The 26,763-nt window shown below is 40.9% G+C and overlaps 1 protein-coding gene across 4 annotated transcripts in view; it reads right to left on the bottom strand.

The window, feature by feature from the left end:
• Window positions 1-26,725, bottom strand: part of YAP1 (Yes1 associated transcriptional regulator) — an 87,887-nt gene extending 61,162 nt beyond the window's left edge. For 2 of the 4 annotated variants that reach the window (XM_014263998.3, XM_005482591.4), the window contains exons 1-2: window positions 26,055-26,725; window positions 22,895-23,142 (exon numbers count right to left, since the gene is read on the bottom strand). In XM_014263998.3, coding sequence (XP_014119473.2) covers window positions 22,895-23,142; window positions 26,055-26,378 — 572 coding nt within the window. In that variant the 5' untranslated portion in view covers window positions 26,379-26,725. The remainder of the gene's footprint in view (window positions 1-22,894; window positions 23,143-26,054) is intronic. The other 2 variants (XM_014263999.3, XM_014264000.3) reach the window with 2 other exon arrangements.
• Between the last annotated feature and the right edge of the window lie 38 nt (window positions 26,726-26,763).

Here is a 26,763-nt window from a genome sequence, read left to right as displayed (position 1 = left end):
CATGATTCTTTGGCCTTTATCAAGAAGATCAAACTTGGTGACAGATGCCTCTAGTGCTTCCAAATTGCCTGGCAGTAGCTGGAAAGTGCACCTATCTGGCAGGGCATCACTTGAATTTTTTAGCCAGGTTGGATTTGTGTGATTAGTCTAAAATCTGATGAACTAGCAAAACCAACAAGTTTTGTGACTGTGATTCGCAAAAGCAACCAGTAAAAGACTTCTGAGGTTTCCAATGTAACAAAAAATGAAGCTATTTAGTAGGAACTCCATTTAATACACATAAAACCACTCACACAAAAAATAGAACTGTGATTAGGTAATTATTTTTAGACTCAAACCTACCACAACATTGAGCTTTTGCAATCTTAACTGCTAATTTCTTTTACGCTGCTGACATATTTGCCCAGAAAATAACTACTGATAGACTTAATCAGAAGTCAAATCCAAACCAGTAATAAACACAGGCTTTCTTTATATATGGCTGAATTGCCCCAATCAATAGATTGCCTGGTTGCCTCTGAACAGCAGGCTATAGCATCAATTTAAGAAATTATCCTTTTGACCTCAAATTATCCTTTTGATTCCCTTTTCTTTCAGAAGAAGCCTTACTGCATTACTCTATTCCCAACACTTCTCATAATAAAGCAAAACATAATCTTGGAATTAAAATGGACTCACCATACAGAAGCAGATTGAATAAAGAGCTGAAATCCTAGACCTCTGGTGATCAATACTATTAATATCAAATCATTAACTAAAGAAGGCAGTATCCAACCTCTAGAAATCTGTAGATTGTCTTCAATTAATCCTACAATCAAAAGGCTTGTACTATGAAACAGAGAAATATTACAAAAGGAAATCAAAGTAATCCATTTTTACTGTCTCTCTCCTGTAGTCACTAGGCGACATTACCACCAATGGCATATCTAGTGCTACTAGAAACAAAAACCAGCTTACAACCAAAGTGTAAAAAAAGCGTGTAACTCAGAACTGAGATTTATTTCTTTCTGATTTTGTCACAGTGGCTAAGCTGCATAGTTACTGTTTAAAGACTATTAAAAATCACATGAAATCACTTCAAATACAAAAATTTCCAGAATCAGAACTACCACCTTTAGATCTCAGGCACACTTGATAATTTCTACTTTGAGAGAAATTTCAGGCTATACAAAGTCCTTGACTGAATTTACACAAAATACTCATGAGTGTTGTGCTTTTTTGTTCCAAGGATGTGTCAGCCATTGAAGTTCTGTATTGAGCACTGAGAATTTCGATGGCACTTATTTCTTAAAACATGCTTTTGTGTTACAAGTCTGGCTTCTGCTTAAAATCAAGTTGCATTTATTTTGATCTGTGTATCTGACTATGTACATACAGGAGAATAAAAGACTCACAGATGAGTTGAATACATCTTTCTGTAATGAAACACACACTGAAACTATTTGCTCTATCCTCGTATAGTATGAGAATTAATTAAAGCATTCAAAGTTTACTTTAGTTTTACACAGCACAGCAGTTAAACCAAGCTGGTCAGCTGGAAGAACAAGTCACAAATCAAAAAGGAGCCATGTGTAGCAAGGAACAGGGTCATTTTTTATTCTGATGTTTGAGATGAACTGCAACTGCAGAACTATTTACATAAGGAACAAGAGATTTTAGAAAAGGACTGAACTTCAGAAGACTTATAAAATACTACTGTTTACTAACACTTTTAAATGTTTAGTAAAATATCTGAAGACAATAGTACAAGCTTGAATTCTGTGTTAGTATCAGTTCTTCCAGGAATAAATGATGACAAATTCCTTTAGTAGCAGACCTGTACCTATTGGTTTCTTGAAGTCAAGATGAAGGCACTTGAGGCAGTAGTTCATGTTTGGACTGAGGTGTTTATTATTTCTTATCAGTGAAACAGCCTCACAACCATGAGTTCTGCAGCCTTTCATTACAAAGGCCCAAAATGGCTGTCTCTTGTTACAAGGTCTTTTAAGCCTAAACTATCCAATTCAGAAATGATACCTAGATTATTTGCCCTTTTAACCCAACAACTGATCCCTGGAAACCTGCAATGTGGACTCTTCTGTCCAACTACAAAACATCACCCAAACCCATGAAGAAGAAGAAGAAGAAGAAGAAGGTGAAGAACAACCTGCCTCCACCCTAAAACCTCCATCTTGGTTCATATTTATTTCTATATTCTAAAACATCAAACTCTAAGATTTCCACTCTCTGATATTAAACACTTCTAACCAACTATACACCCATAATCCCAGTGCTATTAATAAATTTTGGAAGCCTTCTCCACAGCCTCAGGTCAAATGCAGTGCTCTCTTGTGGGTCTGGGCCTTTCAGCACAGAAAGTGTAAAATTCTCAGCATCCAGGGCTCCAACATGTACATACATGTTTCTTGTTTTCTTGCTTCCCTACATCAATTCCTGTTGGTCTGACACTCAGTACTCTTCATCACCCTGTTTAGCCTATGGCAACAAAACAGCCACGTGTATTTTGAGAGAAAAAGACACTGCAGCAAAAACCCAACCCATCTCTCCTCTTAGGCTTCCATATCAAGCCTAACTTTATTAAAGAACATAAAGCAGTAGCATGCTAATTTTGTCACTAAAAAGCATAACAGATTGTACTGTATAAGCATGCAATTGTAATTTCAAACTGTCATTATTACTTAAAAGTGAGCTAAATCATTACCTCTTTTATTGCTCCTGTTGAACAGCTTTTCTTTAACATGAAAAAGAAATGAAGAAATGCCAAAACTGCATTATTCTTAGAGTTCCTTTCTATTTCAGTCTCCCTCTAAACTCACCCTCACATTACCTGCTGTATGAATTTGAACCTTGCCCAACATTTCAATTTTGCTGGTAAGCGTGCTTCAAGAACTTGCAACATGTCAAGCAACAAAAAAAAGCCCCAACATGTTCAGCAACAAAAACTCCAACCAAGAAACAAGAGTGTGGTGTGGATACACTTATGAACAAATTAATGCATTTACCCTTCTTAATAAAGCTTGCATTCTGTGATTTATTCTACTGAAACAGACCTTCAGAACATCCAAGACTTTTGCTTGCACAGGTGTACTTACAACAAAAAGCTTTTGAGAACAGAAAATACAGGTTCTGATTTTACCTGGACTATGAGCAGTCAGAGTCGCAACAGACCTACTTAAAAGTTGAGCTGCTAAGTTCAATAGTTACAGCATTAAATATTCCACTTGGATCTAGTACAATTCACAGTATTTATCAGCACTTCACTTTAGAGCTAAACCAGTCAGCTTTTGTAAAAAAAAAAAAGGCAATTTTCCCCCTCCATTTTATTTTTAGCACACTTAGATCAAATTATTATTGAGTACAGTTTTATGCCAACAAGGCAGATACTCTGGTAGGAGTCTGTTATAGACCACCCAACCAGGATGAAGAGGCAGATGAAATATTCTGTAAGCAGCTGGGAGAAGTCTCACCAACCCTAGCCCTTATTCTCATGGGAGACTTAGACTTACCAGATGTCTGCTCAAAGTACAACACAGCAGAGAGGAAACAGTCCAGGGTATTCCTGGAGTCTGCAAAAGAGACTTCCCTTACAGAGCTGGTGAGGGAGCCAACTAGGGAAAGTGTCCCCTTAGACCAGCTGTTTGTGAGCAGAGGAGGACTGGTGGATGGTCAGAGGCCATCTTGGTCACGGCACTCACAAAATGAGTTTTCAGTTCTCAAAACAACAACAGGCATCAGCACTACTGCCACCATGGACTTACGGAAGGCAGATTTTGGCCTGTTTAGGAGCCTGATTGAGAAAGTCTTTTGGAGGGCATCCTAAAGGGCAAAGGAATGCAGGAAGGCTGGACATTCTTCAGGAAGGAAGTATGAAAGGTATGGGAACAGGCCATCCCCATGTGGTAAAAAGACAAGCTGTTGAGGAAGACTGGCCTGGCTGAACAGACAGACCTGGCCAAAAGTAATGATAAAAAGTGTTTGTGATCTTTGGGAGAAGAGGCAGGCAACTCATGAGGACTACAAAGATGTCATAGATTATACAAGGAGAAAATTAGGACCAAAGCACAACTAGAACTTAAGTTGATTACTGCTGCTAAGGGCGATAAAAAAATGTTTCTATGAATGTTGCATTAGCAACAAAAGGAGAGCTAGGGAGAATCTCCATTCTTTACTAGAAACAGGGAGAAGCATAGTGACAAAGGATGATGAAATGCCTTATTGCCTTCATTGCCTCAGCTCCTCTTAATAGTAAGACCAGTTGTTCTCAGAGTACCCGGCCCCCTAAGCTAGAAGACTGGGATGGGGAACAGAATGAAACTCCCATAATCCAACAAGAAACAGTCAACCAGCTGCTACACCACACAGACATGACTCCGCAGGGTCAAATGGGATCCAACCAAGAGTCCTGAGGGAGGTGGTAGAAATGCCACTTTCCATCATTTACCAGCAGCCCGGGAAACTAGTGAGGTCCTAGTTGACTAAAGGTCAGCAAATGTGATTCCCATCTATGAGAAGAGACAGAGGAGCTGTGAGAGTAGAGGCCTGTCAGATTAACCTCAGTGCTGGGAAGGCCATGGAACCGATCACCTTGAGTGCCACCACTCTGCTCATGCAGGACAACCTGGGGATCAGGCCCAGCCAGCACAGGTTTGTGAAAGGCAGGTCCTGCCTGACCAACCTGATCTCTTTATGTGACCAGGTGACCCTCAATGAATGACAGAAAGGCTGTGGATTTCATCTAGGTGGATTTTAGTAAAGCCTTTGGCACCATTTCCCACAGCATTCTCCTGGAGAAGCTGGGTGCTTGTGGCTTGCAGGGCTACATCGTTCATGGGATAAAAACTGCTGGGATGTCTGAGTCCAGAGAAGAATTGTGAATGGAGTCATGTCCACCTGGTACACAGTCACAAGTGGGGGGAGCCCAAGGGCTCAGTATTGGAGCCAGCCCTGTTTAATGTCTTTTCTGATGATGTGGATTAGAGGATGAATACACTCTCAGTCACTTTGCAGCTAACACCAGGTTGGGTTGGAGTGTTGATCTGCTGGTGTCTCTGCAGGGCAATCTGGACAGGCTGGATCAATGATGAAAGTTGGTCAATGCCAACTGTTGAGGTTCAACAAGGCAAAGTGCTGGGTCCTGCACCTGGGTTATTGCAACCCCAGGCACTGCTACAGGCTGGGGGCAGTGGCTGGAAAATCGCTCACTGGAAATGGATCTGGGGATGTTCATTAACGGCAGCTGAACACGATCCAGAGTGTGCCCAGGTGGCCCAGAAGGCCGATGGCATCCTGGCCTGGCTCAGCCAGGTGTGGCCAGCAGGAGCAGGGCAGTGACCATCCCCCTGTACCCAGCATTGCTGAGGCCACAGCTCCAATCCTGTGCTCAGTTCTGGGCCCCTCAGTGCCAGAGAGACATTGAGGGGCTGGAGCGTGTCCAGGGAAGGGCAACGGAGCTGGGGAAGGGTCCCGAACAGAAATCCTATGAGGAGTGGCTGCTGAGGGAGCTGGGGGTGTTCAGCCTGGAGAAAAGGAGGCTCAGGGAGAAGCTCATCACTCTTTGCAACTGCCTGACAGGAGGGTGCAACTGGGGGGGGGCGGGGGGTGTCAGCCTCTTCTCCCAGGTAACAAAGGACAGGACAAGATGACAAGATGAAATGGCCACATATTGGGCCAGGGAGGTTTCTGTTGGGTATCGGGAAAAATTTATTCACTGAAAGGGCTGGATAAACACTGGAACAGGCTGAACCCACTTCCAGGGAAGTGGTGGAATCACCATCCCTGGAGGTATTTAAGAGACATGGACACATGGCACTGTGATGGGGAACACAGCAGTGTCAGGTTAGCAATTGGGCTCCATGATCTCCTCCATTCCAACTTCAATGATTCCAGGATTAAAAGTCACTTGTAGATCAGTCAGTAATTTAGCTCAATATGTTTCTTTTCACAGTAACTTTCTAATACCACCTGCACAAAACTTACACTGTTAAAAAACTAAGATTAATATTCCGTTCCCTCAATGAAAGTTAACTACAGTAACACTATTCATTTTTTGCACATTTTGGGTCCTGTTAATGGCTTGAACAGGCTGAAACTTGGTTGAGCACTTGTAGGCTCAAAAATCAACACTTATATGCAGCCACAAAAATCCAAGTTGTCTTCCTCCCAGCACTCCTCCAAAAACCCACACTATTTCAAATCTTCCAGTTAAGCAAGAAGTTTTGGACTGTGATAAATTACAAGGAAACAGAACATTCTATACAAAGGGAACAAAATCTTATTTCAGCTTTATTAGTACATCATCTTTGACAGCACATATCATGTGAGCTAACAGCTCAATTCAATGTTCAAGTTTTTTAACTAAAGGAAAAGAAAAACCCCAAACCAAAAACCTCAAAACCACAAACCAAAAGCAAAAAAAAGAAAAGAAATCCAACCACAAAACCACCACACACCCTTTGCTGACTTCAGCTGAATTTAGTTCACACATCAACGTGTAACTGCAGCAAAGCCAAGTTTATGCATATTGTTAAAAAAAACCAATCTCAGACCTCAATGAAACAGCTACAGAAAGCATACTGGATCACAACAAAGTGCAATACTTAGCAAGCATCAAAGTATGCCTTTTTCCTGGATTGTCCTTTTATTTTTAGTTGCCAGTCCTAAGTAACTAAGATGAGTATTGATGAGATTGGAAGAACCATTGTGCCACCCTAGTCCAGTTTCAGTGAAGAAAGGTGGTAACTCTACACAGATGGCTGCAATAAACCTTGAAGTTTACAAGCCAGACAAACATGATTGCTTTTTAATTTTTCTTCTCCGTATGGCTCACTAAAAACTCCTTCTCCCCATTATTTTTTGCTCTTTGCCAAGTTCATATTAAGCTAAATATTAATGCATGGGTTTATTTACTAAAAAGAAACCAAAACCACCAAGAATGACCCCTAAAACCCCCATCTAAACTAAGGAATTATACAAATTTATCTATACTATTTCCTTTGTCCCCCACTGATATACCACATATTGGACCAGAAGACTGACATTTTCAGTCAGGCACCAAAGTAGAGAGTCTTACACCCTGTTTCAGGCTACTCCATTCAGTGAGACCTGTGATTCTATAAACAGAACAAGAATGCAAATTCCACAAACAGAAGATTATGATCACATACCCACAGGAGCATACACAAGCGGGATTGGGGCTTTTTCGTGGTTTTTGAAGCAAATATCTCAAAATACAATTTAAAAAGTGAAATTTTGTACACTTTTTAAATGCACTTCTTGAGGACTGCAGTCAATCAACTTTCCGGATTTTAGATTTAGGATTGTTATATTTTTTGAGCATCACCATAGCTGAAATGATGATGTGCATAAAGATTAACAGAAAAACCTAAAGGGCCCCTTTTCTGGAGGCTCCTAACAGAATCTGGACTCAAGACAGACAAGAATAAACATTATGCCTTATTACTCAATTATTCTTGCAACGACTATGTTTAATACCCACAGTGAACTTACTATAAAGAAGAGTATTAGAAGAAAACTCTTAGAAGCCTTAGTCAAAAATTTACAAGTAACATTTCAGTAAAGCCTTAAAATTTCATGTTATTTCTCCTGTACATATAGGTTTATGTTCACCCACCAGGAAGTTCATTAAAATATTGTTTGTTTGCATCATAGGGTAAAAGAGTAAAAAAAGCATCATTTGAACCTAAGATATTTTTACTGCAGACAAAACAAAAGGACCAAATGCCCACTAAAGTTGCCCAGAGCAAGGCAATATAGAATTCACTAATTTGTCCACAGGAAATGTGATTTTGAATTGCAGAGAATAGTATTGACAGTAAATGTAAAAAATAAGCAAACTATACAACAAAAAACTAATGCACACTTCCCCCAACAAACCCAAAACTAAAATCCATAACCTACCACACAACCAAGAAACTCCTCTAAACCCCAATCCCATTCAGTACATCCCAAGCATAAACAAAATACTTCACGGAATAGAGGCTTGTTTTGACAAAAAAGTACAACTAGATTCTGATGTCAGATTGAATGATGCCACATGCATCTATCTTTAGTGCCATCACTGATTTGCTTAATTAACTCTTGGGAAGCATCTACCTTACTTCCTCCTCTGAGCAGCCACACCATGACCTGGATGGATAAGAGAATGAGTTTAGCTGAAAACATATAATCACAGAAAAAGCTGATATATGGCTTATAACATAACTCCACAACAACTATGCATAGCTTCAGCTACAAAACCCAGAAAGACTGTTTCAAACAAAATCTGTAAACAAAGCTTGCTTTCACTCTTCAAACTCCATCTCTTCCAACATCCTTAACCTCATTAGGCTCTGCTGTCTTCCCTTACTCACATCCCATGTGAGTTCAACAACTGAAAGGGAAAAATTAAGACTGACTGTAGCACCAAGAACTGGGGAGTACCACTGCTGACAAAACACCATCCCTATGTACCAGTGTGATGAACTCACATTACAGCCACACTTTGGAATCAGATGAGAAGTCAGCGTCTTAAGACTCCTTTCCAAAATCAAACTACATTATAAGACATGCTTTCCCAATGGAAATAAGCTTCTCTCTGTTCTATCTAGTTTCCTCTTCTCAGTTCTAGCTTGCTCAGAAACCCATAATTACAGAACACCAAGAGTACAAATATACAGGATGATTTCATAGACAAGGAGCAATTTCTTCTATTTTGAATAGGATTCCCTGCTATTATGACTTAGCACTCACCACATACATTTAAGAAACCTTGTCACGTACTGACTGAAATGTAATTACTGTATTACACATCCAGTAACCTGTCAGAGCTTCATGAAATTTAAAAGAAATTGCATAAATATGATCACAACTGTAAGCAACAACCAAGAAAACCGATATATGTTAACCAGGCATTCCAGTAAGGCAGATCCCTGGATGAATTACTGACTACATGCCACACTGTAGAGTACAGCACAGACATTTGGAGACCTTACTCAATGTAAGAAGGTCATGGAATATCACAACACAGGACTAACTTAAGTAAATGAAACAGACCGCAAAAATGTAGTAGGCTGACCCTGGTGGGTCACCAAGTGCCCACCAAAGCTGTGCTATCTCTCCTCTCCTCAGCTGGAGAGAAAATGTAACAAAAGGCTCGTGGGCTGAGGTAAGGACAGAGAGAGATCACTCACCAGTTACAGTCACACACAAAACATGATGCAGGGAAACAAGTTTAATTTATTGCCACTCAAACCAGAGTGGGATAATGAGAAATAAAAACAAAATCTAAAAGTTGCCTTTACCCCACACCTCCTTCTCCCTGAGCTCAGTTTGACTTCTGATTTCTCTACTTTCTCCCTGACATCAGAGCAGGGGGCAGGGAATGGGGGCTGCTGCCAGTTCATCACACACTGTCTACTCAGGGGAAGGGCCCCTGCTCTAGTGTGGGGTCTCTCCCATGGGATGCAGACCTTCACTAACAGCTCCAACATGAGATCTACCCATAGGCTGCAGACTGATCCTGTGTGGGTCCTCCCCACAGCATGGGGCTCCCTTCAGGAACAGGCTGTTCCAGTGGGGATGTCCCATGGGCTCACAAGTCCTGCCAGCAAACCTGCTCCAGTACAGGCTTCTTTCTCCATGGTGCCACAGGTGCTGCCAAAAGCCTGTTACAGGGTGGGCTTCCCATGGGGTCACAGCCTCCTTCAGGCATTCGCTTGGTCTGGCATGTGGTCCTGCAGGGGACGCAGGTGAATCTCAGGAGCTGCAGGGGAATCTTGCCTCCAGAGGCTGGAGCACCCCCTGCCCCTCCTTCTGCACTGACCTTAGTGCCTACAGGGCTGTTCCTCTCACATACTCTCACTCCTCTCTTCAGCTGTTCTGCAGCAGTATTTTTCCCTTCTTCTTAAATACATTATTCCAGAAGAACTACCTCTGTCACTGATGGCCTTGGCCTTTGCCAGCTTCTTAGAGCCAGATGGCAGTGGCCCTGTGAGACATGGAGGAAGCTTCTAGTAATTTCTCATCCCTGTAGCCCCCCCACTATCAAAAGCCTGCTATGCAAACCCAGTATAGCAACTTCCTTAATTGCTTCTTTTTTTTAATCATAAGAAAATTTCATCAAAAGAATGAACTTTTTTTTGGGTAATGGAGAAACTTCAGCCCCTTTACAAAATCACTGTGTCCATCAGGAGCTACATTAGATATTTTGCTGTTCTGCAGAAAAAAACATCTTATGGAGGGTCATTTAATAGGAGGAAGGGAGGATGTGGTATCTCCAGCCTTGGATGTTTTCCAGACTTGGCTCAACAGGTCACTTCGGACCTGATTAAGCTTTAGCAACATTTGTATGGTTTCAGCAGAATGGTTGGATGGATGACCAACCTTCACTAAGTACTAGGTTAGATGGATAATACTAATGACACTAATGGCTATGGTTGTGAACTTCAGGAGGAAAACAGAGAAAAAACCCAAACCATGTCTAGATTACTTGTTGATTCATGATTCTTTGTACTTCCAGTCAACTTAAGAGCCAAACAATGCTGAGCTGTCTATGCAGAATAAATCAACCTTTACTGCTGTGAGAAGAAAGCTTCCCCTGAGCTAATTACTCAGGTGTTTTTCAGACTCAAACAACTGTCTCTTATTATTTATTTACTAATTGCTACATTTGAAACAACACATTCGAATCACAAAATCAGTTACAGATGGTTGATAATCTTTAAAGAAATCACAACTCTGAAGAGCCAAATACTTCTCTTTTGGTTACTGAACTGTTGTGCTATGCAGATATACTGTATGACAGAGCAAAATATGGTATAAGCATCTGGCATTCCGATACTAGGAAGTAAGGCATGGTATATGCAGAAAATTTAGTAGACTATCAAATGACAGTTTCAAAGCATGGTTGACACTGACATTGTTCAGCATCACTGAAATTGAGTATATGAAGAAACATAAGCCATCTTCCAAATACACTGCTACTGCTCACTTCTTTAATCACATTTCCATTCAATTCAAGACCTACATACACTGAGTAGGTTCAGTAAATCTAGTAGATCATTTAGTACATGTGTCCCATCATCCACAAAGTATTTTGTTCTAGAAATGGATCTTGCTTGGGTATTTTAAAGCACACACACATCACTTTATCAAACCAGCACACTTCCATTTGGAGGAAGCAGCTCCCAAATACCAGCCAGACACAAGTGCAGATGATCTTTCTCTTTTGAGGTGAATGCACCAACGAAAGTATTTGCATCCCAGCGTTTCTACAGACGGCTCCCCTTCTGCAGACACAGCAATCACAGTGGGCTTCACAAGCAATCACAGTAAGCTTCAGAAACCAAGGACTACACAATCTAATTAGGAACAGCAAGTATTGTTGGCTTTTATTAAAACAAACAAAAGGCACAGGACACAGATAGGTCCTGATATGACACGAAGAAACATTTACCAGTAAGAAAGTACAAAGCAAGCACACAGCACGAGGAAGGAGGAATCAGCAGCTCTTGCACCAGAGATGGGACTCTTGCTAACTTCCACAGGGGCCTATACACCAGAATCCAGCCAAAAGAAAGCAGCTGCAGCACCATAGTTCCCCAATGATACAAATTTACTTAATGGTGACTGCTGGAAAACATTCCTAACCCTTCATTTGAAAAATAACATAAACTAGAAAATGTATGAGTTCAGGATATGAAAAAAAAGGATGGCAGGGTTAACTGAAAAAATGCTTCTATTCCAGGAAGATCCTGCAGATCTTCAAATTTCAAAAGAAGTAGTTTCCAGAGAAAAAGACAGCAATCTTGAATAGAAGTAGAAATATGTACCAACTGTTCATTGTCACATTTAAAGTAAGAACTGAGCATCACTGAATGCAAATAATGGGGGCCAAGCTTAGTAGAGATGGAAGATGTTTCTTCAAGCAGTGGACAGACAACCAGTGAGACAGACTCCCTGACAAAGCAAGCAGCCAGTGCTAAAGGGGGCTTCAGGCACAACACAAGTTTGGGAGGACAGTTGGAAGCCAGCAAAGTTCTCAGAGAAGAGTATTTGCTAGAAGAGCAAAGAGATATGCTTGTCCTGCTTAGTCTTTGCAAGAAATTTGCTCCTGACCACTACTAGCAACAGGCCAGTTACCTGGACAGGCACCTGGACTAGGTTTGTATAAATGAGGGAGGTTTCAAGTCATGCTGTTAACAAGCTCTCTTACAAAAGCAATGTCAGAAGGGCCCAGAAGTCACTAAATTTTAAAACTGAACATCTTGAACATCTCAAACAGCTCAAGAACAGCAAGAAGAGACTTAGGGAGAACAACATAGCTACTTCTACTGCATCCCTACTGCCAGTACTGCTAGTTTTTATCTCCACTTCTATCACGTATGATCTTCTCATTTTTTTCCTTCAAGTATAGTTTAGATGTGTTACTCAGAAAGATACCTCTATTATAAACAACACAACACTATCATCTGATTCTGCATTGCAGCCTTGCTGTAAGATTCACCTAATCTAAAATGCTGGACATCAACACGAGCTAAAGAGCCTAATAGATTTGACAAATAAATGTTTTCTTCTTCAGCAGAAATATTGCCTCAAATAGTATGCAAGATTTATACTAACCTAAATGAAAACCTACTAGTCTTAATGAAATGCAAATGAAAGGACTGTGGAATAAAGTACAGTGTGACAGCACCAGTTGCTACTGCACTGCAGGCTGTATACATTAATTTAATATAACTCTTTGGTGTTTGCTTACAAGAATTTGCATCTTCTTTACTCTTCTGCAACTTGCAGAACAGACAAGATTTTTAGCTGGCAGTCAAGAACTGAACTGCATCCTATACAAGAGAAGAACACCTTTTATCTAAAGTGTATCTTGCAGTTTGACTAGATGAAGAGAGACAGTATGTGCATAAATACCTGCATACAGTAGTTGAGGCTGGGAAGTTTTAACCAACAGTGGGCACGTAACTGAATGGTAGCACTCAGTTTTTATACACTTCAGTAAAGTATTCTAAGGTCTCATAAGTTCATGTCCCAGCTGCAGGTAAGGCCTATAATGATCAAATATATTTATCAGGAGAAATCAGAAAGAAGTCATATAAGCTAGTTAAGAAGAAAAAGCACCATGCATCAGCGAAACTGTAGGTCTATTTATACCTTCACCTTTATCTTTCACATAAAGAATTTTACAAATTTATAGGAAAATTATGCAAAGATCCTGCATCCAAATTATGGCAAAGTAAAAAGCATCAACACCAGAATCTCCTGTATTTTAAATAAATTCCATACAAACACTCATGCACAAAACAAGAGCTGAACTGTTTCTTGCGAATATAAAACTTCTTCCCATAAACTGATTTATATAAATTCTATCCATGACAAAAGTCAGAAATTTTCACTTTATTGCCACTCCCTCAATTATTTGGTAAGTTACTTGTTACCTTAGCTTGGAAACCACTTAAAATCCCCCTTAGGTTTCAGAGAGCAAGCATTTTGAGGCCATTTTAAAAAGGTCAAATTTGCCACAGACAGGAGCCTATACTTCTACTCCAACAAGATTGCAGAGCAAAGGAATCAGTTACAGTTAGTTCATCCACAATCTCTGAGTTGCTCACCATCACAGCATACACAGGATTCAAACTGTAGCTGTCAGCAAAAGCTACACAAATAGTTGCACCAGAAGAAAACAAAAGCATCCCCCTTCTGCTTCCCTGCTCCCTACTCCAACACAACACTAAAATGGAAAGTTGGAAAATGGGTACCACAAGGATGAGGCTGATTCTTTTTTCCTGGATATATTACCACATAAAACTGAAATTTAATTCATTAAGAAAACAATGAACTCTCCAACTTCCTCAACAAATTTGCATAACACAAAGCTGATCATGTCAGGACCTGTATGACAGCGTAATAAAAAATGGGGACAACTTTGAATTGCAAACAATTTTTAAAAGCATGCAATTAAGACTTCCTTTGACCTTGTTAACAAGGATGCTAAAATGTTAATTCTTAACTAACTGTTTATGCTAAAGTCTGTTTCATATTTTCTCTTCCTTATGCCTAACCAATGTCTAAATTACCAGGATATTGCTAAAATCCAATAGATCTCTTTCCTGTTATTAGTCATTACAGGAAAAATAAAAAGACAAAGCCAAACCCTCACAATCATAATGATTAACAGTTCTAACACTACAAATCTGGAAGTTCCTGCCCTCTGTTACTTACTAATTATTTGGTCCCAAAATCTTAGGTCCGCTTAGTTTTAGAATTAAAAGCTCATAAAAAGTGAAAACATGAAATACCAGTTATGAAAGAGAATGCTTACTTCAGTTCAAATGTTATACTCACTGGCCAAAAGTAAGTGATATACATGGTCAGAAATTAAGTGTGCATGTGTTTAGAGGCCAAAGGTATAAAAATGAAGCACAGGTCCATGCTGATGATAACATAATTCTGTCAAAAGCAGCATAACAAAAAGCTCTCAAAAATCTATCCACACATAAACTAGGACACAGGCAATTTTAGCTTAGTCGGGTACTTGTGTACAAATCCATGTAACCACAGAAACTGCTATTAACTGTTTTTATTGAAAACTGGAAATATTTAAAATATTTCACTGTTAAAAGAGTACAATTCATCGTGACCCAAAAACCATCACTGAAGTCAATGGACACCTAAAATCCAGTTACAGCACAGTATTACTTTTTTCTGCAAATATGTTTTTCTTATATTTCTCTAAAGATGACATAGAACACACTTTAAAGCAACTTTATCACAGCCTTTAATACATCAGATTATATCTTTTTAAGGATATTTCATATCCTTGACTCATGCAAATCTGGCTGCTCTGAGAGTGACAAAAATTTTGTAAATAAAAATCACTACTGAATTATTTGTTCATTGGACATTTAGGTCTATTAATCATATCAACTACACCAACAGCAACAGAGGAAGAAATTTCTCTTTTACTGTATTTTTCCCCATTCTAAAGAGACTACATGAAATGTTGCAATCACAGTAACTGCAGAGGACTTGCCAACCAAGCTTTTCAAATAAGTACAACGAATTAGAAAAAATAACTGAGAAGTAAGATCCAAAAAGAAAATATACCTGTGAGCTGCATTTATTTCCTTTAATCAAATAATTCAATTTTGCCTGCAAACCCATGATTCTCTCCTTTCAGATGCTTTATTCAACCATAGATGTCTAACTTGATAACATATCCAGTAAAAGCAAAAAAGTTAACTTGCAACAAGGGAATCAGAAAGGTAAGGCAACCTTGAAGTTGTAACACAGTTTAAAACAAATCTGTGTAGTGCAGACAGAATTCCAACAAAGTTCTGAACAATTCAGAACTCACTGGAGATAAACTAGCAATAGTTAATGACCTTTACTTGACTTTCCTATAAAACAATTCAGCAGAAAAAAACCTGGCTTCACCACCTCGGTGTAATAATCAGTAACTGCACTGAACCCCTAACACTGATCTAAGTTACCAAACAGCATGTCAGAGACTCAACAAAAGAGTTCTGGTCTTTCACTGTGACGCAGCAAAGCCTCGTTAGCAAAATTAAAGCAAAGTCCAAGACTGTTTTCAAGACAGCTTTGTCTCCTTAGCAACTGGCATGACCGACAGGCAGCACACTGGTAAAAGTCTTACTTTACAAGGCAGCTTTGTATTATTACTTTGACTTAACCAGTAATTTAGAATACTTGCCTGAAACACAGCCTGAAGTAACTTAGCTAAAAGCCAAATAAAACAGCAACAGAGTGAATCCCAGAAAACAGACTCCAAGAAGCACTTCAGGAGGCCATGGAACAGCGACACAGCTTAGTCACGCCTTACAAAAACTTTTGTTCTCCAAATAAAACTCCAGTTTTATTTAGCAAAAAGCAACGATGAGGTCCCGTTTTCATATTAAAACCAAATTTCCCCCATGCTGTAAATGCCTATTCAAATGCTTAACAAAAAATACAGTTCATCTGGTAAACTTCCCGAAAGAGCCTGACATCAAAATCAGGTTCAGCAAAGTGTTTGGGGGACAGTGTCCAGCCAGTACCTGGCATCTATCTATTAACATTCCAATACAACATTCCTCCAAGAATTTTTTCACATCATGCTAACCCCCCCATGCTGTTAAATTCCCCCTAGACACAATTCTGCCATTCTCTGAGGCCAACTACAGGCACCTACAGAGGACTGCTACTCACAAAAATCTCCCATAAATTTCCTGCATTCAAGCAAATTTTCTTTATAATTTACATGAGAAACTGAGTCAGGTAAATAACAGCATTTACATAATCACTCACAGCTTGTTGTCATGGGGAGAGGGAAAAATAAAAAGAAAAAAACACACCTTAAAAAAGGAATATTTACTCAAATAGCAAAAGACAACAAGTTCCACCCACCATTATTGAGTTTTACTGCACAAGTATATGAGAAGCGTACATACAATAAATGCAAGTATGTTGGAATGCATAAAAACACAAGGACACAAATTAATATGAGAACTGCGCAGCTATCAGTTTTAAAAGGTTAAACTAAATTTAATTACATCATCTGCATTTGTTTCCAGCTATGAAGATAAACACATGCAGTGCTCTGGCCGCATATAAAAAGACGATGAACATCCCTAGTTTTGGATGACAGATCTCTGTTGCTGTTTACCACATTTTAGTTTTTCTTTTCTTTGGTTGGTTGCAGAGGAGAGGTGTCTAGTCTTAATCAAGATTGCCTGTAACTAAGACTAGTTTTAACAGTTAATCTTGTACCTCAGCCCTGAGCAACACCTCTTGCTGTCCTGGGCATCGCCCGCTTAAGCGCCTGCATCCAGTGCTTACGTTCCATACGGGAAAATGTGTCTTTGAGAGCAACAAGAACTCTGCTTTACTTTTACCTGTGACTTAATTTGGGTCCTGATGTTAAATATTTCAGCACTCTCAGTGCTAATAAGTTACTTTCTCTGAGGGCTTAATCTAAAACCAGACAGAATGAAAAATCCAATTTGCTTGCTGTGTCAGCTTTTAAAAATTTGCAGCTGTTGTGTCACAATTGCAGGGGGAAACTGAGCAAAGTATAAATGGTGGCTTTACATTTTGAATTTTAAAGCTACTGTTTTTTTTTTTCATTTCCAGAAGGAGAAAGATAAGAGATTAAGAGATGAATCTTTTAAAAGTTGGTATGATTTTACCCAAAAAATGCCACCGATCAGTTCAACAGCATTTACACATTGGAAGCTTCTTGCAAAAATATGATGTAGTAGTGCTCAGTCTTACCTCATGAGAATTTTCAAATTAAGATGCTTTTATTATTTTACTGCTTTCTATCAAGCAGGAAATTCCATCATGTAACTGAAGGGTTAAGCCTACCCTGTGCTACAAGCCAGATGACTACTAAAAACCCCACTACTGTAATTCTTTGCCATCTTCCGCATACAGGAAAAAAAAGCAAAAGGATAAAAATCCAGAAGACACTCATCTTGTTTTATATCAAATTCTTGTTTGTCTTTAGAAGTCAAGACGTCAGAAAACAGCAGTAGTTCCATAACAGTGCAATTACACACTCATAGAGCTTAATGCTACAATTCTAACTCAAATTTAACCAGAAGAAATATTTAATATGTAGAATTTCAGAAGTATCTTTTTGTAAATATGAAATTCTGATTAAACCTGTATTCGAATACTCCTCTTATTACTAATCAGAGATACTTTAGTACTTTAATTATAAAAGACTGGTTAAGACTTAGTCACAATTACAGCTTTCACCACAATAAAAATTTTTCAGATAACCAGTAAGATAAAACTGATCTCAAATTTGATTCAGGAGATAGGAAAGCAGTGCTACAAAGCAGTACAAGATACCTAAAGCACATCATCCCAAAATCAGATACTACAACGCACAAAGACTATTTTTATGAGAGATATGTGAAAGACAAAAACCCATGGGAAGAACAAAGGTTCAGATCAACAACTAATTAAAAAAAAATCTTCAGAGAGGATTTAATTATTAACTTCCAACTAGGTGCCACAGAAGCTGTATTTTCCCCAGTTCTATGTTCTTCCGAAGATAATAAATGTCAATATGCTTATAAATTAAAAATACCCTATTTACGAAAACCATGAGATATGTTTTTGGTTTACCTAAAATCATATCTCAAGTGCTTTTTGGAACAGTCTTATAAAATCACCATGGTACAGCAGGGTACTACTGAATGCATGGATAACGTTGTTTCACCAAACAGAAGGAAATGTGTGCCACTGCTTTCACTGATGCCCAGTCTCAGTGCTAACACAAATGAGGCACATTTGCCCTTATTCTTCCTCAGCCCTTTCAAAGGTATTGAAATGTTCAGTAGAACTGTGAATTCCAAAAAATTTGTGTTATTTCCTTTCACAGGACTCTTCAAAGTAAGAGGTAGAAGAATACACACGTGGTAGTACTGTGACTGCCTTCCCTTAAATTGACAAAAACATACCACAGCAAGCTTTCCTTTGAAAGCGTTTTAACTAATGTTTTTCCTTGATACTAATGATACTTGTGACGCTAATTTCACTGTGTCGAAATGTTCTGAAACTGACAGTGCCCCCGGTTCCATTTTTTCATGCCTTTTCTAGGGAGATCTTTGATCTTTTGAGTATTCTCTTTAACAGTCAAATCATCAATATAAACATGCAACTGACTTGACATATTACAAATAGAATTTAGCAACCAAAGATCTTCAAAAGTGGAGAAGCCCATCAAAAGCAGTGGCTACAGTTTTGGCTTCCAACAATGTTGCTATTTTACTGACCAGCTTGCTTGAACTATAGAACTACAAGCAAAAATCATATTGATGACTCTGAATACACACTTCACTAAATTAAGGTATTCAATAAAATATGCAGCTGTGGCTGCCACTTTTCCAATGAACACCTTTTGTCCTCGAAAACTAGGATTACTTTGGTGGGGTGGGAAGACCAAGGGGAGCAGAGGATATTGGTGTAGTGGGTAGTACCAGTCAGGGGTAAAAACAGGATGCAAGAGAAATTTAACATCATCACTGGATATTTTTTATGTCTGGCAGAAGGAAATTTAAAAAAGACAAAACCAAAAATCGCAGCAACAAACTTCCTTGTTGTCTTAACACTAGTTGGTTTTGTAACACCCAAAACCATACCTCCATATGGAGCACATGAGAAATGTGTAACAGTAATCTTTTTTTCTGCCAGATGGATAAACACCTCAAACACACCCACAAATACTAATGAAAACCACCTTGGCCTCCTTCAGGAAGTCATTCAACACTTCACAGAAAAAATAGGAAGTTGTTGATAAACTGCTTGCAAGAACTACTTCCTGTAGGAAAAATAATTACGAGACTTGTTTGCTGGACAATCAGTTAACTTCTCCTCACACTACAACAACAGAAGTATTACACAAGCTCTGTAAGAATTAAGAGCATAACTCTAATTTAAAATGATCCAAGAGTAATTCTAAAACTGAACAAAATTTGTTTATTCTTTCTGCAAGCTGCTGTCTGCTATTCCCATTGCACATTATCTTTTGCCTCGAGAGCGATTCCCTATCTTTCTGCACAGTTCACCGAAATGTCAAGCAGCAGCTGGCTAACAGGAAGTGGTTAAAAAGCAATGCAATTGACATCACCACACAAACCAAGCTCGGCTTCTTTACTGTATGTTTAAGAATGGGCTACATCAGTGAGAGATGACTCAGATGTGACCACTTACTAACCATCAAGTCTTAACTTATGAGCTCCGCTGAAGGAGCAGTATCACTAAAAAATAGTTTTACCAGCTGTACAGTTAGCAGGCCTTAACCCACTGCCCAAAATCATCACTAAGGGAAAATGAAACTCAGCATTACTACCCATAACAGTGAGATGAATTGCTAGTAAGTGGAATTCTGGCAAATCATGTGTTGGGCATTCATACATAAGGGGGTCTATTTATCCAGATGATAGTCTAATTTACAAGAGTAGTTCTTGTTCAAACCCTATAGTACTGCCCTCACCTTGTTTTAATGTGCATGGATACATGGGGTGTGTATATAAAATATCTGGCCAAACAACTCTGTGCATCTATCTCTATAAATACACACACAAACAGATGACTAAGTATTTTCTCTCCCATATACACTATTTTCATTTCTTTGCACAAATTACTGGGTTTGCAGTGCTTGACCCACTGATTAGTGGAAGTCACTGTAATTCCAGAGTGTATTAAGTATGGTACTCAATTTTGTATTATTCTCTTTGTACTGTAGCATATTATGATAACTATAACCATAGGGCTTACTGACACCTGGAAAGAATCTAATATGGTTACCTATTCTGCAAAGATGTTTCTAGAGCCTGATTGCCAGACTGTTCATGGAGCAATTGGAAACAAGGAGTGATGCAGCCAATGAAGAAAAAAAGCTGAATACTTGAAGAGACACTAAAAATCTGCATATGGTAGAAGGAACCAAATTAAAGGTGATTTAGAATCAGAAATCTTAGTACACACATTTCAAGCAAATGTTTAAGGTATAACCAGGCAAGATGAGAGCTTTAGCAGGCTTGTAGGTGTGAACTAGAACTTACCACTCATCACTGAAAAAAACCTTTAGTATAAATCTTGCTACTCAAAACTAGTCTTAAATTTCTTTGGGCTTCCCATACATACAGAGCAAACGTTGTGCTAGTACTTTAAATGCTTTTTACAAATCTCAAAAAAACTCCAATGAAGTTGGTGGATCTTACCTGCACATAGTACTAAGCAACCTTTTATGAACAAATGTTCTTCAAGTGTGAACAGAGCTGTCCTCATTAGACTCTCCCATACCAGAGTATCACCCAAGGAAAGCCAAAAGGAAACAGCCCATTACACTGTTTAAAATCTCCCGAGGTCAGCATGTGACCCAGCAGGGAGAGGTTCAAAAAGCACAGCCTTTATTTTTTTTCCTAACAACCTGGTTTGTTTCCACTCCTTTCCCCTTCAAGACACATCCTTCACAGCTAGCAGCTCTTTCAATCATTTACTTTGGATGTCTGCTTGAGAACAAACGATCTTGCTCATGCAGATGAGTTTGCCAGACTTGTGTGTACTTTCCAGTCTCAGGCTCTTTATTGTTCTTGCTGAAACCTGACCCTTTGAAATGGATACCAGGACACCAAGAAAGGACAAAAAAACTTGCAAAAGAAAAAGGAAAGATTTTTGTGGTAATAATCAAACTGCAGAAAAAGCTTTCCAAGAATAAATCTTTCAGTCTAATTTCACCTGAATGAGCACAATTAAAAAAATTCATTAGAAGAACCGGAAGACAATTTTGTCTCTTAAACTCTTTGATCTTCTGTAAAATTGATAGTGCTATCAAGAATAAACACTTGTGGCAGTAAAACTTTAAAGTCAAATATCTATTTTTCATGCTTCATAAGGTGCTCTTTAAGAGCTCTCACTAACACAGTCAAAACAAAAGTTTGTTTTTCATTTCAAAACTCATTTTGTTCTTTTTTCAAGGTTCAATGAGCTACACTTCTCAAATGGCATAAATTACACAGTTCAAAAAAACCTTCTACTTGCTCCTGCTGAAGAGCTCATATTCTAGAGCATACTGATCTGTTAAACTTCACCAAAGAAAATATCACATCTTCAAGATCTATAGCTAATGCTTATTTTCACATTTCTAATAGAGAATGACTGTGTTCAAAAGGGAACCTCCAGGCTCAAAAAATTTCAGACAAGTACTGCACCCTCTTTTTGGTTGAAAAAGAAAAGGCAAATTTCTCTGTATGGAAATACCACAGCTACAGGAACAAGAAACATTTTTAAGAAGTTCTGCAAGTTCAATTTTCATTGCAGACAATGTAGATTTGTTATTATTTTTGAAGCTACAAGCTCAACTATTTCAATCAGATGCAGGTATTAATCACAGTGTTTGAGAGGGAAAGGTAGTAATAAATACATTTTTCTGGGCTGAAACAAGTTTTCCATAAGTAACACTGTGTTACGTCTTGCCACCCTGCAAATGACATACAATGGGTTATTTAGAGACTTGCTGTTAAATAAAAAGTTCAAAGTACAGTCAAAGTATTTGAGGGCAAGTTATGGTCTTGGTGGGCACATTTTCAGAATGAAGGACAAGTCCCTGCTGTTTTCGAAAACTGCACAGAATAAAAGAAAGTCATTACTGATGGACTGGGTGTCAAATGGATGGCACGTCTAACTTTCTTCAGCTATGGAAAAGGTGATACTAATTTCACTGTGTGGAAAAGTTACAGCTCTAGGAACATGAAACAATGTTAGAAATTCTGAAATTTCCTCTTCATTGCCAGGAATGTAGATGAGTTAATTTATAAGCACAAATACAGTAATCAAACAGATATGTTAATTACCTCAGGAAGAGAGAGTAGGCAAAAAACATTTTGGTTGTGTATTTAAACAATTGCCTTTAATCAAAATATTAGAAGTCCTGACATACTGTCATTCCAATACTCTCTAAAGTTAACTCTGTATTTTTACATCTGTATTATTAAAATGAAGTAAAACGTATCTTGACCTGCATGATAACTCTGACAATATTCAGCAAATCCAAAAGTCTCATTGTTCAAGAATGACTATGCTAATTTCACTGATTTTTTTAGTACACAATATGATGGATAACATTCTTTAGATAAGATTAAGATAGGACAAATATTCATAGAGTACCATACAGTTTTCAGAAACTGCAGAATTGATATGTGAGAAACACTGAAGTGGTAGGGTCCCCTACTTAAAATCACAAAGCATGTTTTTAAAAATACATATTCTAAACACAATGAAATTTACTGACATTCTAAGATGGTAAAAAATGTACATATCCCAACAAAAAAAAAAGAGCCAGAGATACAGCTAATTGAAAAGAAATTTTACTTACTTAAGAAAGTATCTCTGTCCAGATGGTGTCTTAGCCATCTCCCAACCCGGTGGCAAAGGTACATCATCAGGGATCTCGAAAGAAGACTGGCGGAGGTGTTGAGAAGATGGAGCTCCAGGCCCAGTCACTACTCCAGAGGGTGTAAGTGTCCCTGGAGAAACAGCTCCCAGCTGCAGTGATGCTGGAGAGGAATGAGCTCGGACATGCTGTGGGGTCAGGGCTCCTGCTGTCCCGGCATCAGTGCTGGCCTGCCAGGAGTGAAATTATTTTTATTAAGATTCCTATATTTCAGTAGAAGTGCAGCTGTCAGAAGACATTTCGCTTTAAAGGAACATTTCAGGAGAGATTCATAGCTCAGTTATTCTAAAGTTCTGCTTATTTGCCAGTTGTAACTGTTCAGGCAAGCCTCCATGTAGTTTGGTTAAAAACCCCTGTGCAAGTCAAGAAATATTAAGTGTTGAGAGCCCTGAGTTTTATTTTGAAACTAAAGTTCTTTCTCCTCAGCACAGGGTTAAGAACAAACCTGCCTGCAGTCAGCAGATCTCGTCCAGTGCATTGAGTGGTTTGTGACTGGACTGCACCCACTCCCTACCATCACACCCACTTTCTGCTGGAGGAATTAATTTCCCACTCTCCTTTTCAAGTGGGGGTGTGGGGATTCAAGTAGATGCACACACCATCCCACCCCCAGACCGCAGGGGTTTAAAAGATCACACAAAGACAAAAGCAATAGTGAAGTGCCAACTGGCAGCAGCCAGTTCCAATGGAGGAAGACTCATTAATTCAACCATTAAAAAAACCTAAACAAGAAGACTGAACATAACATTTCCTAATAACTCGAACTTTTGAGGGTATAAAGAGTCTGTCCACGCTTTATCCAAAGCAAAGCTTCAGCAAACAGTTGAACCAGTCAACCAGAAATGACTCACAAACCCATTCACCGGAGTCACCACTCATAAGTACACAGAAAGTCCTTGCCAGTACTAAATACACATCCAACATGGAAAACGCAGCTCTGAAAACCTGGTTAAAGTAAAATTGGCTTTAAAAAATATATTTACCAATTAACTGGTTTCATAGACAGTCCAGAACAACATTGACACCTATAATGAGATGCATGTATCAGTCCCTGTCACACCTCTCTACACAAGGTATTACACCATAAGAGGCCCCACTTACACACTCTTACAGTTCTGCTTCACTCCATCTGTATGCAACCACACATGAAGCTCCATGTGTGCAACTGGAAACAAATCAGTTTGCACTTACATCCAGACAAAAGAGTGGATTTGCAATATTTAAATTCCTGGGAATCACAGATTTATAGAAAAGAGAGACCTTTTCTTTAAGCTGAATGTTTATGTGGCACAACTAAACAGAAAGGAAAAATGAAAACAATCCACAATGAAGCAAATTATTCTCTCTTGCTTTAGCTGGATTTCAAGTTAATGTTTTAGGAACCACTGAGTGGTACAAGGAACAGTGATCCAACTAAATACAGATATACTTTACAGACCAGATTAACATACACAAGGAATATAAAGCTAAGCCTAAAAGTACAATCAAAAGTTGTACTTTTAGTGCATTTCAATGCACTAAATGCACTTTTAGTGCATTTCAAACACGACAGCTATTTAACTGCAGTTACTGTATTAAACAAGACATAGTGTTAGAACGTCTACCCAATGTCTACACAATGGAACCGCAATGAGATTTGCACAAGCTGGGAGAACACTATACATAAACCCCTTATTCCTTGCTGGATTTCAGTATGTTATTAAACGTCTGCAACTCAGAAGCTAGCAAAACTACAGAAGCAGATCAGCTCCACCCCTTCCAATTTTCTTTTCAGTATTCCTATATGAAGGCCAGACTGCTTTTTCGAGTATTTGGAAAATGAATTAACTCCTAGGCTGGGAGAGTACGTGCCAAGGTTCAGCCTGGAACGAACTTCTGAAGTCAAGTTATAAATCGTTCAAAACAGAAGTTTAATAATGGAAAGGTTGACAGGCCCTTGACAACACGGCACCAGTACACAGCGAGTTTCACCCTTACTAGCTACACAGATAAAGTGACAATAGCCAATAATAAAACTAATTTTATAGCTTAGCAACTAAGTTCATTACTTAATAACACTTGACTACATATGCACAGTCTCCATCCAAAGCGTTGGTTAACAGCAGTAGCTGTCCTTCGTATTCACACCAGCACTTAGGTCTCGGTACAAAAGTCCCTCTGCCTAAACACCAAAAGCTCCCTGAGGCCGAGCGCCCACCCTGCCCCGCATTCCCCACCCCGTTCCTGCTCGGCCCTGCCCCCGCATCGCCCCTTCCCCCCGGCGTTGCCCCGCCCCTTCCCAGCCCTGCCCCGCATCCCTCCCCCGCTCCCTGCGCGGCCCTGCCCGCATCGCTCCCTCCCCCGGCCCGGCCCGGCCCGGCCCGGCCCGGCCGAGGGAGGCCCCACGGCTCCGAGCCCCGCTCCCAGGCTGCCGCCGCTGCCCGGGATGCGGCGCTGCGCCCGGCGGACCCTGGACGCCGTCGGACCTGGCGTCTGGCTCGGGCATTAACTTCGGATGTGCGTGCCTGTGTATGTGGGGGGGTTAATCCTACTCAACCCAGCGCCGTGCTGAAATGGTGGAAAAGTCACATCCATATTTACTGTCTGACGGGGCGAGGGGGTGTAGGTTTGGCACCACTTCATCGACCCCTTCCACAGAGGGCAAGGTATCGGACCGCAAAGCGACATTCAAAGCCAAGCGTTTTCACCGAAGTTTTAGGGTCTCACCCCCACTGTCGCCCTCCCGGTGAGGCCGAGATAGCCAAGGAGCGGATGTGGAGTTCGAGGCCCCGCTGGAGACCGGGACGGGGCCAGCACTCGCTCGCCCTCCCGCCGCGGCCCCGGCCCCAGCGGCGTCTCGGGGCGCGGGAGGCGGCGCTGCCCCAGGGGAAGAACAAATAAAGGGGTGTGGGGGCGGCAGAGAGCGCCCCGACAGCCGCGGCCGGGCGCCCCCCGCCCGCTCGGCCCCGTGGATTCCCGCCCCGGCCCCCTCCCCCACACGCCTCCCCCGGGAGGAGCTCGGCGGCGGGGAGGGGGAGCACGGCCGGGCCGGGCCGCCCCCCGCCCGCCCGCGGCGCGGGCCCCTGCCTTCCCTCCCCCTCACCTGGCGGGAGTGGGCCTTGGGCTCGGGCGGCTTGAAGAAGGAGTCGGGCAGTTTCCGCAGTCGCATGGGCAGCGTGTGTGGCACGTTGGCGCCCTTGGGGTTCATCACTGCGTTGAACAGCGCCTCCAAGTCGGTCTCCGAGTCGCCCCGCACATGGACGATCTGGTGCCCCGCCGGAGGGGGCCCCGCACCCGGGGGCTGCGCCGCGCCGGCCGGGGCCCCCGTCACCGGGCCAGGGGGCTGCGGCGACGGCTGCTGCTGCTGCGAGGCCGGGGGCTGCGCTGCCTGCGGCGGCTGCTGCGTTTGAGGCTGCCCAGGATCCATGGCTCCGTCGGGACCCCCCGGCGCTTCCCTGGCGGGGCTCGGCGGCTCAGAGCCCGGATTCCCAGTCCCGCATGCCCCGCTCCCCGGGCCGCGGGTTCGTCCTGCTGTCGCCGGTGCCTCTCACCCCTCGGTCGGGAAGCCGACCCGCCCGCGGCAACTGGCAAAACAACTCTGGCCGTGCGGCGCTTCCCCGAGCCCGGCCCAGCCCGGCCGGCGCCTCTGTCCCGGCGGCGGAAACTAACTCACACAACACACCAAACAAAAGTTCGCAGTTACGCCCGCCCGAATCACTCTCCGCCGCCGGCTCCGCCCCTCCTGAGCCCGCCCGCACCGTATCCGAGCGAGGCAGCCCGTGCTCGCAGCGCTCCTGCGCGCGCCCGCCCGC

This window comes from Zonotrichia albicollis, chromosome 2 (genome assembly GCF_047830755.1).
Source record: "Zonotrichia albicollis isolate bZonAlb1 chromosome 2, bZonAlb1.hap1, whole genome shotgun sequence".
Lineage (NCBI taxonomy): Eukaryota > Metazoa > Chordata > Aves > Passeriformes > Passerellidae > Zonotrichia > Zonotrichia albicollis.
Note: the sequence above shows the minus strand (reverse complement) of the source record. Positions and strands in the feature narration are given on the sequence as shown.